Raw genomic sequence first — 14,459 nt, forward strand, 5'->3', positions numbered from 1 at the left:
TTGAGCCTAATGCAAGGCAAGTACACCCCTGCACTATCTCTCCAGCCCTAAAAAATAATTGTAACATTGGCTTGTCAAATAGTTTTTAAAATGGCTGGGAATCTGGGCAGACAGCTGGCCAATGGCCTCCTGGGCTGACCACCTAGTCCAGGAGACCGAGATCCCCCCATGCCAAACTAGTCTTCAGGGCCAGGTTTGGCAATTGGGCTCTGGGGGGAGGGAGGGAGGAGGAGGGAAACTCCAATCCCATGCTTTTTCAAACTGGAGAGGAAGGCTGCAGCTGGACCCAAAAAATCCCACATGCCAGGATTACTGCTCCTCTTCTACTGGCATGGCTGGGAATCTGGGCAGACAGCTGGCCAAAGGCCCCTAGGACTGACCAGTTAGTTCTGGAGACCTAGAGTCCCCCATGCCAAACTGGTCTTCAGGGCCAGGTTTGGCAACTGGGCTCTGGGGGGAGGAGGGAGGAGGGAAACTCCTCCCGTATTCATACTGGACCCCCTGTAGCAGTGTCTTTTCTTACTAATACTCATTTTTATAACCGCACGGGTGCAAGACAAATATAGTTTTTAAGCATTATCAAAAAATGTTCTTCATTCTAGACAGTTCCTAGGAAAGGAAACGGAATACCAAAGATTTGGATGATAGCACTCAAATAGATCTTTAAAGTCAGTCTTTATGGACGTGACTTTCCGTACTGACTCCAAGCCATAATCACAAACAATTCATATATTTGTATTGTATATAGCCCCTGTCATGTATTGCCTCTCCCTTACCCCTGTGTCTCCTCTATCCCCTCATTTTTCAATCCTGATCCGTTATCTTCCCCTAATTTAACCCTCTTTACCTTCAGTTCCTAACCTGGTAGGCACCAAGATTGACCTCCTGCCCCAACAGACCAACAGACAACCTTCCAGCTTCTCAGTGAAAGACACCCTCTGGGTCCTTGTTCTCATGCATCGGCAAAGAACTACAGCCAGCACACCTGCTGACTCATGCTTGATGGCCCCTCTCACCCCCACCAAACGGACTGTTGCCGATACAGGAATCGGCCTCAGCAAAACTCTCAGCTCAAAGACACTATATGGTCTCATAATGCAACAAAGCATCTCTCAAACTCAATTCCAAGGCCTGTGAATCGAAAAGTACCTTGGCTTTTACTCCCCACAAGAATATATCAAAACTCTTAATTGGGAGTCTTATATTGCTTATGGAAGCTCAATACCTTAAGATGTGTATTCCTAAATATACAAGTAGCCTCCTCAACCACTTGATTTATTTGAATACCTTTTCTTTTTAACTCAGTTTTATTTATTTGTTCTATTTTAATATATACATTTTTTCTCTATCCTTAACTTTTTTGGTGCTCCTTGGTACAAAAAGCCTTGACTGGGATAAAAGCTCAGAACAAAACCAGATGACAGAGACTGTGTGTGCAGCCTGTCATCCTTACCCAGAATAGCACCAGCAACACAGTTTTACACCATACGTTTTTGTATGGGCACAGTAAAAAAAGGGGGGAAACCATAGACACAGAAACAAGATCTTATCTTCTAGGAATAAGAACTCACTTTTTATAGCACAAGGGTGCCTCCCATCCTGATCATGTGTCATGTGGATACAACCAGTCATCAGGAGATTGGACAGTGTTAGTCCAATCCGAAAGCCCAGATCCCCAACTTAGAAATGATACAGCTCCGGGCAACAGCACCAGGAACTAAACTCCATTGGGAGATTTACAACACTACTCTGGCACCAACTGTGCCACTTTTGATATGACAATGAGGAAAGGAAATCTTGACCTAAGACCAGCCTGTCCTATCACATCACCTAACACTAAATGGAAATCAGAAGAGCTATTGTCCTTTGAACTGTGAAAAATTAGAGCACCAACAACAGTATAGAATATTAATATATAATTTAAGATATAGCTAGTTCATTATTCTAACTTCCTTTTATAGTTTCATTTTTTTTCAGAGAACAGGCAATCAATACAAATAGCTTCTCTTAAAACACTACATTTTCTCAACTCATCAAGTGAATATTTCTCTTATTTTGGAATTCTTTATACAAGTTACTTATTCAGCATAATTTTTCTCCACTAATCAGTTCATGGTATTTTTTATTTCATTTATTTACAAAGATGTGGAATATACCACTGGGGAAAAAAATGACCTTTTATTCCACACCTAGTTTGTTTTGACTTTTTCTAATTTTGTTTTGATTTAATCTTTGGTGGATGCTATCATTTTTGTTACATTTTGCTAACAAAAGTGCGCAATCAGTGATTTTTTTTAGTTTGTTTTGTTTTGCTTTGTTTTGGGGGGCTACACCCCGTGATGTTCAGGGAGTTACTCCTGGTTATGTGCTCAGAAATTGCTTCTGGCTTGGGGGACCATATGGGACACTGGGGGATTGAACCACAGTCTGTCCTAGGCTAGTGCACAAGGCAGACACCTTACCATTTGCACCACCTCTCAGGCCTCCAAATTAGTGGTTTAAATGAAAGTGTCAAATTTTAATTCTTTATTCTTAATTTTTTAATATGATTATCCATTCCTTATACTTAATGGAAAATCATGTATTTTTGTGATTCTGTTGCATATGAATAATGAAGGTGTCCCTACTATTCATATTTTTCTCTAAACCATACATGATAAAATTGCCTTACTATTCCATGGTGTAGAGCTTTGTCTTTTTCATGATGAGCTAGCTTATGAATCAGCACTTTATAAAGCAATGTCTAATGATATTTGCTATTAGAAAGTGTATCTTTTGGGTATGATTGGGGAAAATGATATGTCACAGAGTTTGATTGCCTTCACAAGTAAATTGTATTGGCAAATTGTTGTAAGACTATGAAAGAAAATATTTATTCATATCACTGGTTTTCAAACTATGGCCCGTGGGCCACCTATTGTATTTGTTCCCGTTTTGTTTCTTCACTTCAAAATAAGATATATGAAATATGCATTGGAATTTGTTCATAGTTTTAGTTTTTACTATAGTCCTGCCCTCCAGTGGTCTAAGGGACAGTGAACTGGCCCCCTGTTTAAAAAGTTTGAGGACCACTTATATCTTTTCTTTTTGATAGTAAATTATTCCTTTTTTCCTTTTAACTAGGTCAGTATATGTCTTTTGTCCAACATTTTGTCACCAAAAAGAGACGAAATACTGTAGTGAATGAAGATTACTCTACATTTTAGTACTACTTTTTCTACTGTAGTTGGCTTTTGAATGAGGATGACAATGGAAGAGATGAAGAATGAAGCTGAGACCACTTCCATGGTTTCTATGCCTCTCTACGCAGTCATGTATCCTGTATTTAATGAGGTAAGGAGGCAAACATTTTCTGTGTTTACTTACTTCTTGATTTACTACTTCTTGATTCGTGTTTAACTTATTTTTATTTTTTATTCATATAAAACAAACAGATAAATGAATTCCTTCTATGTGTTAAACATTTTGCTAGAGCTGACATAAAATAGTGGTGTTAAAATATGTAGTGAAACCCCTGGAGATTTTACTATCATGGTAAGAGAGATAAGCAGTGAAATAAACATATGAGTAATTAGATAAATGAAAAGTTCTGGTAAGTACTATATGGTTAAAAAAAAGACATGTGTTCACTGAACATGTGAACTCATTGGTTGATCATGTGCAAGAACTTGGGTTCTGCATGCATGAGAATTTGGGTTCATTACCACCAGTGCTCTTCCCCCACAAATAATAGTGTTGAATAAAATGACACTTGATCTTTTTGGGCTCAGATAGGCCTCAATAGGAGAGATGTGTTAAGATCTGAAAGTGATAAATAAGGGTTAGACCATTGAAAACTGAGGGGTAAGCACATTTTTGTTTGATGAGTAGGCATGAAAAGCCTCTGATCGTGACAATATTGTTACTGATGTTAGAAGTTCTGCTGCTAATCACAATCATATTTGTAATCAAGATATTTAAATAAAGAAAAAAAAGAAGTTCTGCTGCTCTTTTTTTTTATGTTCACTGAGATCATGAATGTGTAATTATTTTTGTGTATTAAGTAGTAACAGAGACTAGAACAATTGCAGTAGATGTGCGCTTGCCTTGCATATGCAACCAAGGTTTAATCCCTGGCATCTCATATCTCATTCTCCCTTGAGCCCTGCCAGGAGTGATTCGAGAGTGTAATGCCAGGTGTAACCCTTGAGCACCAGTAGGTGTACCCAGGAGTTAGGAACAGAATACAAGTTTTCAAATTCAGATGCTTTAGCTATTTTTGGTTTTGTTTTTGTTTTTAACTAGAGATTATTGGTGCTTTATTTTGCTATTTTAGTAATCAAATTAAATTGCAATGGTATTGATACTATTAACTATTAACTATTAACCTCATTGTTGCTACTATAACTTGGATTGTCTTACCATTTCTAATGATTTTTCATTCTTTTTTGTAAAATAATCTTAAAAGGTAGGATTCTGTTTTTTAAAACCAGTTTTATGTATTAAATTTATTAATATATTATATTTTCTGGCCTACTCTTGGAGAAAGTAGAATATAATTAATATATCCTTTTCAGCTTTATTTGTTGTTGTTTGGGGGGGCACACTTGGTGATACTCAGGGCTTACTCCTGATCTGTGTCTAAGTATTAAGGGGAGCATAAAAGGGTACCAGAGGTCAGTTACAAATGCTATATTCACTGTACTCTGCTCTAATCCTCTTTTATCTGTGGTCAAGTAACCAAAGACTTAATTAACATTTTAGGTATTATTTTGCAATTTCATATACGAACAGATAGATAGTGTTGATTCAGTGACCATAAAAGAAAACTCAGAACTATGTCATGGATAAAAATTTCTTTTACATAGAAATTTTGGATGTAAATAATACTAGTCTTAATATGGCTCAGTTTGCCTTTCTACTGTTGTATCATGCTTGTTGTTTCTATCAAAGTCATTTCAGCATGTGAGGCAGAAGTTCTATAATCATGTTCTGATTATTGAAATTTGGAAGGTGAAACAATCATGGTCTTGGAGAACAATTTCCTCCTCTTGAACTTTCTTTTTCTTTTTCTTTTTTTTTTTTTTTTTTGGTTTTTGGGCCACACCCAGCAGTGCTCAGGGGTTACTCCTGTCTGCTCAGAAATAGCTCCTGGCAGGCACGGGGGACCATATGGGACACCGGGATTTGAACCAACCACCTTAGGTCCTGGATCGGCTGCTTGCAAAGCAAACACTGCTGTGCTATCTCTCCGGGCCCTCCTCTTGAACTTTCTTATTCTACCACTATAGTTATTATAAGCAAGTACTTAAATTTATTCAGTAAATATTTACTAAATACCAACCACTTCTTTGCTAAGTACAGTGCTTAGGTCTTGAAATGTGGAGAAGAAAATGGCACCATACCTGTATATTTCTCAAATCATGGGGAGCATACTCTTGAGAAAGTAAATTATTGGATTATCCTTCTATGAATATCTGTTAGGAAACAATTGGCTGAACTCTATCTTAGTATTTGATTCTGCATTAGTATTTCAATGTATCATGTACTCCTATGAACCATTTGACAGTTCAACTGAGGCTCATGCCCTATATATACTTCATTTAATCAGATTTTGGAACAAGTTGTTTTGGAGGTATTTCATATATTTACTTGAAAGAAGGATACTTTACATAACAGCTTTAGTTTTTTTGATCCTCAGTTAATGAAAGGAAATGAGAAAGTTTGTTTTAATAATTTTTGCCTCCAGAAGCTGTACTTTTTATGTGTGAATTCTTCCTCTGAAGGATCCCTAGAATTGAGACTATTGAACAAAGACAATCTAAAGAAAAAAAGTTTTTGCCTTTTTATACATAGGGGAAAGGGGCTTATTTCATTCTAGACTTGACAGATCGAATGTGATTCTGATAAATTGAATCTTTGAGATTAATATCAAGAGATATTTTATAATTAATTCCATATAAAGACAATTTACCTAAAAGAAAAACAAATGGCTGTGAATGGACTAGTAAATACCTTCCAGAAATAAAGACTGATTTTTTTTTTCAAGTGAAATCTGAAAACAAAAAGGTTACTAGACCCTCAGCTTTTTTTTTTTTTTTTTTTTTTTTTGGTTTTTGGGCCACACCCGGTGACACTCAGGGGTTACTCCTGGCTATGCGCTCAGAAGTTGCTTCTGGCTTCGGGGACCATATGGGACACCGGGGATCGAACCGCAGTCCGTCCAAGGCTAGCGCAGGCAAGGCAGGCACCTTACCTTTAGCGCCACCGCCCGGCCCCGTCCTCAGCTTTTTTTTAAACAACTAATTGTTGAAAGTGAAGTTAGAAATGTGATTTTTGAATGTGACACACTAAGAGATACTATATATGTCAAATTTATAGGGACTAATTATATCTCAAATTGAGTGTACTGATCTAATTTGGTATCAAGGTTTAAAAAGCACTCTGTTACGTTTTAAAGCAAATTTAGAAACAACAGATAGTGATACATTTTGACCTTTTTTGACTCTTAATTGGGAGGCAGGAGTTGGGGGCACTCCTAGCAGTGCTATGGGACACTGACTGAGCTACTTTGATGCTTGAGGTCCTCACAGTACTGTTCAAGGTTCATGTGCCAGGACTAGAATTTTCCACCTCCCACATGGAAAGCATGCATATGAGTCCTTCAAACCATCTTCCTGACCATGTTTTCTGTCTGATAGAGCTCAAATCAAGAGCTTATTTAGGAATGGATTAAAATAACTTCTCATCTTATAAATGCAGAGTGTTTGGTTGCAATAAAATACTAGTGTTGTATCCTGATTTTTCTAGCATGTTAATCTAAGATCTTAAGTAACCTTATTAAATATTCCTACTTAACTCTAGTTTAAATATGAATAATTTTGTAAGTCTGTTCTGAAGAACTTGAGTTCAGCTTACTTTTCTTTTTACTCTGTAAAGAAAAATGATTGTCAGGTGAATCTTAGAGATAGTAGCTCACCTGTAAGAATGAACATTTTACTTTGAAGTTAAGTGTTTTACTAAGTTTTATTTATGATGTATTTTGAGTTTAAAAATTATTCATTTTTGCCTTACCAGTGTATTGATAATAGTAATGATGAACTCTACAAGTTATTTTGCAGAACAGAATTTTATGTCATAGGGCATCCTTCTAGCTAGAGAAATTTTAGTGCTGTTTTTCTAGCTCAGGAAGCAATGTTATTAATGGCATTCTGGGATTTAATGCTTGCTAAACTTAATGAAGCTATGCCAAGACAGCTGAGAAGGTGTAGGCTTCTTGTTTAATCAGCTGCTGCAGAGTTCAGAGTCCAAGTATATTGCATGTGTTGTAAATGTACTGTGAAATAGGTCTCTGGGTTGCATTATGGAATAAGGAATTTATAGACATCGAGCTAAGTAAGTCTTAGAAAGGGTTTTTATATATTGTATTTCTTGTTGAGAAGTGTGATGATGTTGTTCAGTTCTACATCCCAGAAAAAGATGCTGTGTCTTTTTTTAATGACCTTTAAGATGATGTTTAAAAATAGCATAAATTGGGCCCGGAGAGATAGCACAGCGGCGTTTGCCTTGCAAGCAGCCGATCCAGGACCAAAGGTGGTTGGTTCGAATCCCGGTGTCCCATATGGTCCCCTGTGCCTGCCAGGAGCTATTTCTGAGCAGACAGCCAGGAGTAACCCCTGAGCACTGCTGGGTGTGGCCCAAAAACCAAAAAAAAAACCAACAAAAACATAATTTTGTGTGTGTGTGTGTGTGTGTGTGTGTGTGTGTGTGTGTATTGTAGTTCAGTGTAGAAATACATTTTGCAGCAAAATAGATTATAGGCCATCAAAGTTTTGAGCCTTTTTTATTCATAAGTCACACAGTGTACTTTTATTTATTTATTTTTAATTTAAGAGGGGTTAGAGACACAGCCAGCAATACTCAGGGTTTACTCCTGTCTCTACGCTCAGGAATCACTCCTGAAGGAACTGGGGAACATGGATGTAGGAGATCGAGCCCAAGTCAGTCATGTGTAAGGCAAACATCTTACCTTCTGTACTGTCACTCCAGACCCAATCACAAACTCTATTTTTAAATAAGTATAAGTATCTGTTTTTTAAAGGGCAGCAGGAGCAGCTATTTTTGCCCACTCTCAAGATGCAAAACTCAATTTTTTCCAGTAAGCTCATGAAATTGTAAACCTCTTCTCCATCTGTGCCTGTCCTGTCCTTATCTCTTTATCTATTTAAGAGTGAACTTGGGATGTGGTTCTGCTTGGACCTCCAGGGTCACCAGACATACTGAAGAGGTTATGTAGATTCAGGGACTGACTTGTTCCCATCCATACCAGCATGCACCCTAGCACATGTACTATTTCCCCACCTCCTCTCCTTTTTAATTTTAATTTTGGGGTTTAAGTGACTATATTCAACAGTAAAGGTATTAGAAACAAAATGAGTTTATCTGTTTTTACTTATATAAAATTACTTTGCCCCTGTGTTCAAATCACAAAGAGACCAAATGGGGAAGGGGTTGCCAAGGAAAATAACTTGAAGGGTCCAAATTCTTCAAAGATCTGTTCAACTCTACCCTTCTTAAAATCTTTGTTCTGCAGCTCAGGTTGTTTCTGCCTGTTTCCATGCAACTATGTATGTAAAGTGATTTTTCTGGGAAACTAAGTCATTTCAATCTGTTTCTCTGTATTTTTTTCATACATTAATTCACACATTATACAAAGGTAGGACTTTGGTTCTAAACTAATTGAAGCACTTGAGTTGATAGAGTAGAATCCATCTTGGAAGATGTCAGTGTAGGGAGGCAGGGTAGCAGGAGTGACTTGCGTATAGGTATTAGAACTATACAGATCTGGTATAAATTTTGTCTATGTTGTAAGTAGTTAAAAATTATGCAAAATGAGCTTCTTCCTTGCAAAATAGAAATGATGACAGATTTGTGTGGATTTAAATCATTCTATTAAAAATTTCAAATAAAATGTAATCCTAAATAAAATAAAATAAAATTTAATATTACCAGAATATGATGCAGTTATGAAAGAAACCAGTAAGGTGAACATAAGATCATTATAAAATTATATATCACATATATGTATATATTATCATGTCATAAAAGACATACCTAAAAAAGGCATGTTTTTAAATAGGCATTATAAAAACATCCTGCTGAGGGGGCCAGAGAGACAGCATGGAGGTAAGGCTTTGCCTTTCATGCAGGACTGTGGTTCGAATCCTGGCATCCCATATGGTCCCCCAAGCCTGCCAGAAGCGATTTCTGAGTGTGGAGCCAGGAGTGACTCCTGAACACTGCCGGGTGTGACCCAAAAACCAAAAAAAAAAAAAAAAATCCTGCTGTAAAAACATAAATGGTTCATTAACAGTGAGTGATGAGACTAAGTACTACTTTACCATTGGTGCCATTAAGTACTGCTGAAGCTATCATAAGTAATGAAACTTGATGACTGTGTTATATAAGAAATGCATCTATGTTTTATCCAAAAGATGACTCTGGCAGAGTTCTGCCAAGGGTCTTTTCCACTCAACAGGTTTGGTTTACTTTATTATGCCAGACTTCCATTCCTTTTTTTAATTTTTGGGCCACACCCAGAGTGTTCAGAGATCACTTCTAGTGGTGCCTATAGGACCATTTATGATATTGGGTATCACAGGATTGGTCTTAAGGAAGGCAAATACTCTATTCAGCTACTCTTCCTTTCTTTTTTTAAAGTATATGTGTAAACAATTTAGAAATCTAGAAATGTTTCTATCTTAGCTAATTTTATTCTTCATTGAGTTTTCTGGACTTCTTTTTACTTAACCTTTTCACATACTAGTCAGGGCAGTACAGGATGAGTCAATAATACTCATACTTGACAGTATTTTGATTTGTTGAAAGAAGTCAGTGTGACGTAAACTCAAATAAGGAAATGAGTTCCTTTCAGGAAGAAACACTTTTGCTTTCTGTGCCTTCTTTGCATTACAAGAACTTAAGCTCAAGGGTCCAGATATTGTACAGTGTGTAAGGTGTTTGCAAGTGGCTGACCTGGATTCTTTACCCAACACCATATATGTCTCTCCCCAACCTGCAGCCCTAGCAAAGATTTGTGTTGTTACTTTAATCTTAAGTTGAATTAACTATAAGAACTTTGACAATTAGTTATTTTATTTTTGGGAACAAACCTTTATAAATTTTAAAACATATAGAAGCTTTCTCTTTTCAGAGCAATGTTGCATCTTACTTTTGTGTAATACAAGCTCTAAATTAGATGATTCATTATTATTTTTAGAGGCAAATTTCTTTTGTTTAAGGAATATGTGTATGATGTGCATATGATTTTTAAAAGAAAACATTTTCTCATGAGATTGAAATACACATATGAAACATAGAAATCATATGTAAGATTTTTGGCAAAATACTCTACTTGTATAAAAATATTTCTTAAGACTTAATAGTGCTTTTGAACATTTAGTATTATACAGTACTAGATTAAAGGTGCATACAGCTGAGATTTATTTATAACTACTCTACTCCGGTTCTAAAGAATAGAGAAATTAGAATTTAAAAACAACTGCCTGCCAGTTAACTCTTCAAATGAATGACATTAATTTTATAAAATTGTATGTCTTCATTGACTCGCTGAAAAATGAATGATAAAAGTGTATAAGGATATTTATCTCGCAAATTCTTAGACCTCACAGTTGATATTAAAATTAAAAGCATTTAGATTGAACTTCTGACTCAGTAGTTAACTATTTTTAAATCTGATAAAAGAGGAGGCATATAAGCAGGTCTAAAAATCAAACAAACCCTTTATCATTGTCACTGTTAATTAATAAAATGAATGAATCTGAGTGATATATTAAAAAGTAACACAGGAGTGAGGTTATGAATGCACAGAATCTTGAATAATAAATCATTTCTTTGTGTTGGTAATTTTATATTCAGTAAATGGAAGTATACTCAGTTTGCCAGAAGATTGAGAGTTTAATCTTGTACCTCTATTTTCAATAATTCTGATCCTCATTTTTAAATATAGATCTTACTTTATCTCATATTTCACACTAATTTTAAGGTAGATCTAAATTTAAGGTGGGATGTCTTTTCTAAAAAAATATAAAGAACTCCATTAATATTTTCATTAATATCTTCATTGATAGTTTCTAATAAAACTTTAGAAATGTTAAACAATTGTGATATCTAGTTGTTAGGAAGTGTTTTTGTTTCTTTAATGATGGTTAATTTGGTGCTGTTACTCCATGGTAAAATACCAGAAATGTTAATTTTCCAAGAAAAATAGTATTAATAAGAATTTTAAATTTTCATTGTAGCTAGAACGAGTAAATCTATCTGCAGCTCAGACACTGAGAGCAGCTTTTATTAAGGTAAGCACAAGTACTCTTATGATGATTAAAATGTATATTATTTGTGAATATGTACATATTCATATTCATATATATAGTATGTGAATCTTGCAAATTTATTTCCTTTTATTAAAAACTTTTTGGTTATTTTATGACTATTTCTTTGTCCATGAAAAGCTTAAACTTTTTTGAGGGGGAGGGGCCACACCCAGCAGCACTCAGGTTACTCCTGGCTCTGCACTCAGAACTCGCTCCTGGCAGGCTCGAGGGATCTTGTGTGTTGCCTGCCAGGGATCAAACCCAGGTCCATCCCGGGTCTGCAATATGTAAGGCAAATGCTCTACCACTATAGCTATCACTCTAGCCCTTGCTTAAACTTTAATATAAGCTGAAATAAATGCTTTTAGTATGATATTCCTTATTTTGTCACTTTTTAATCTGTTTCATAGTTTTCTAGCTTTAGAGCATATTTTCAAATTTTTACTGTTACTTGATTTGTTAAAATGACTTATAAGATTGTAGAAGATTTTTGGAACATGATAATCAGTAATATAGAACTTAAACAATATTTTCAAATGAGAAAATAAGATCTATGTTTGTAGGAGTAAAAATCGTTTTAGAATATGTAGTGTTTGGGTCGAAATAAATATTAGTATTTTTTATTCTATTTTAATCCACAATCTTTAAGATTTTGGCTTGAAATCTAAAGAGAAGCAAGCTTACTAAAATGGCAAAATTAAGTAATAACCTAAAAATGCTGGATCTGTGGTCTTATTAGACTGGAAATGAAGAAACAGTTTCTTCTAGTAAAGAACCAAATGTGTTTTATTTGCTGTTTAATTTTATAATAAGCTAGAAAAGAAATCACCTGCATAATAATTAGAATTGGCAAACATTTAAGAAAAGTACATGGATTAGAACTTTTAAAAAATAATGAAGTGGTATGGAGTTATTGGGGAAAACTAAACTTTGAAAATTAACCTTGATAAAATAAGTACTTTTGAATAGTATTGAAATGACTAGATTTTGGAACTTAGTGTAAGTAGAATAACCATTGTAAATTCCTTAATAAAACAAGTTTCTGAGGTAGTAAAAGGGTTTTCTGAAAACTAGTGAATGCAATATTATTATTACAAAAATGAAATATGAAGTGAGTCATTTTGTGGGAAAGTAGGTTGATTCTTTTATTAAGGTATTCCAAAGAAATCTTACCCTTGTTTTTTACATTTATAAATTGCAATCATTTAACAACATGATTGTACAATATACATATTTTTGGGGTGTTGGCTACAAGTGTAAACAATCTAAAAATCTAGAGAGGTTAATGACAATGTTATTCTTTATTTGATTTTTCTTGATATTCTGTTCATTTAATGCAGAGAATCTGAAATGATGCTGATATGATTTATTGATCCTTGATTTGGAATATTAGTTAATGGAAAAAAGTAAATATTGCTGAGGTTTAAGCTAAGACAGAGTAATTGATGGTTACCAATCACGTGTAAATTCTTGTTATTAGATTTATTGCAAGAGAAAAAATACAGAAGTAGAATTATGTTAAAAATTTTATATTCAAATGGAAAATAGGGTCATGGTGGTAAAAAAAAAAGTTACTGATGCAAAAATACCAAAACATATATATAGGCATGCTATCATCATCACCATTTCTGGGTTTTTTTTGGGGGGTGGGGTTGTTTTGTTTTGTTTTGATTTGTTTTTGGAGCCAGGCATTGCATTCTGTTCTCTGGCCATCACACTAACTTGCTTTTAAAGATTTCTGCCATTATAAATTGATCCCTGTCAGAAGTTCCCACCAGATGCTAAACAGTTATATTTTGGCTTTAAGGTGCTGATTTTAGTTTTGAAAGTTCAAAAGAAACTTTTTTTTCCCCCCTTAGGCTGAAAAAGAAAACCCAGGACTCACCCAGGACATCATTATAAAAATTTTAGAGAAAAAATGTGTAGAAGTTAATTTCACAGAATCTCTTCTTCGAATGGCAGCTGATGATGTAGAAGGTACCAGAAATAATCTTGTTTAATTTCTTTTTTTTTTTTTTTTTTTTTTTTTTTTTGGTTTTTGGGCCACACCCATTTGACACTCAAGGGTTACTCCTGGCTATGTGCTCAGAAATTGCCCCTGGCTTGGGGGGACCATATGGGACGCTGGGGGATTGAACTGCGGTCCGTCCTATGCTAGCGCTTGCAAGGCAGACACCCTACCTCTAGTGCCACCTTCCCGACCCTTGTTTAATTTCTTTATTTTTAGACTCTTGGCTTTCCTAAGCTGTACACAGGGTCACTCTTGGTAGTACTCTATTAAATTGTGTCAAATGATTCAGTATTTGGACTCAATTGTAGTGGTGCTTGCCAACAAGATCACTCTGGCAGTGCTCAAGGGCCATGCAGTGCTGGAAATTGAACTTAGGACTTTGAGCAGGAAAGTTATGCACCCCTGAACAATCTTCTTGTCCCTTGTTTATTTTTCTTCTAGTTGTTAAAAAGTACTTCATTCAAATATATGTTTGACAGAAAGTCTTGCCCCCTATCATTTCTATTGTTTTGTTACGACTTTTTGTCATCGATGTTGAAAAGTCTGCATAAAACAGAAAATCATTTTTTGTTTTTTTATTTGTCAGATATAAAGTATATTTTTAAAATTTTTTTCCATTTAATATATTTGGTGAATTCTAGTTTCACTTTAGAATGAATCCTGGATAGGATATTTTGTATTGATATTACAAATACCAATTTGAAAGGGCCAAAATTTTTTTTTTAAATAATGCCTAAGTTTAAAAAAAATCAAACAAACAAAAATTAGTGCTTCCCCCATCTAACCCTTTAAGTTCCTAAGCACAGTTCACAGAGGACAATGTAATAATTATTGTTTTTGCTTTTATTCATGTTTGATATCATAAAATATAGCATACTCAATGTAAATATGATTAAACTTCCTCTTCTGATATTTTTCTTTGAGGGAGGCCTAATATTACTGAACTAAATATATTATAATTAATTCTATTTTGAACTTTCCCTTTTCTACCCAGACTTTGCCCCAATAAGTTCATCTAACTTTGGCAATTGAATTTAGGAAAGGAAGTCTCATGATGCTTATAATTCTGTACCTAT

At 35.0% G+C, this 14,459-nt stretch overlaps 1 protein-coding gene across 1 annotated transcript in view; it reads left to right on the forward strand.

Moving 5' to 3' along the window:
- The window catches only part of PDCD10 (programmed cell death 10), a 45,944-nt gene that overhangs the window by 10,362 nt on the left and 21,123 nt on the right, over positions 1–14,459 (forward strand). Inside the window, exons 2-4 of the mRNA XM_049774483.1 lie at positions 3,124–3,333; positions 11,301–11,354; positions 13,232–13,349. Of these exons, the coding sequence (XP_049630440.1) occupies positions 3,238–3,333; positions 11,301–11,354; positions 13,232–13,349 (268 nt within the window). The 5' untranslated portion in view covers positions 3,124–3,237. The remainder of the gene's footprint in view (positions 1–3,123; positions 3,334–11,300; positions 11,355–13,231; positions 13,350–14,459) is intronic.

The sequence above is a fragment of the Suncus etruscus genome, chromosome 6, assembly GCF_024139225.1.
Source record: "Suncus etruscus isolate mSunEtr1 chromosome 6, mSunEtr1.pri.cur, whole genome shotgun sequence".
In the NCBI taxonomy this organism is placed as follows: Eukaryota; Metazoa; Chordata; class Mammalia; order Eulipotyphla; family Soricidae; genus Suncus; species Suncus etruscus.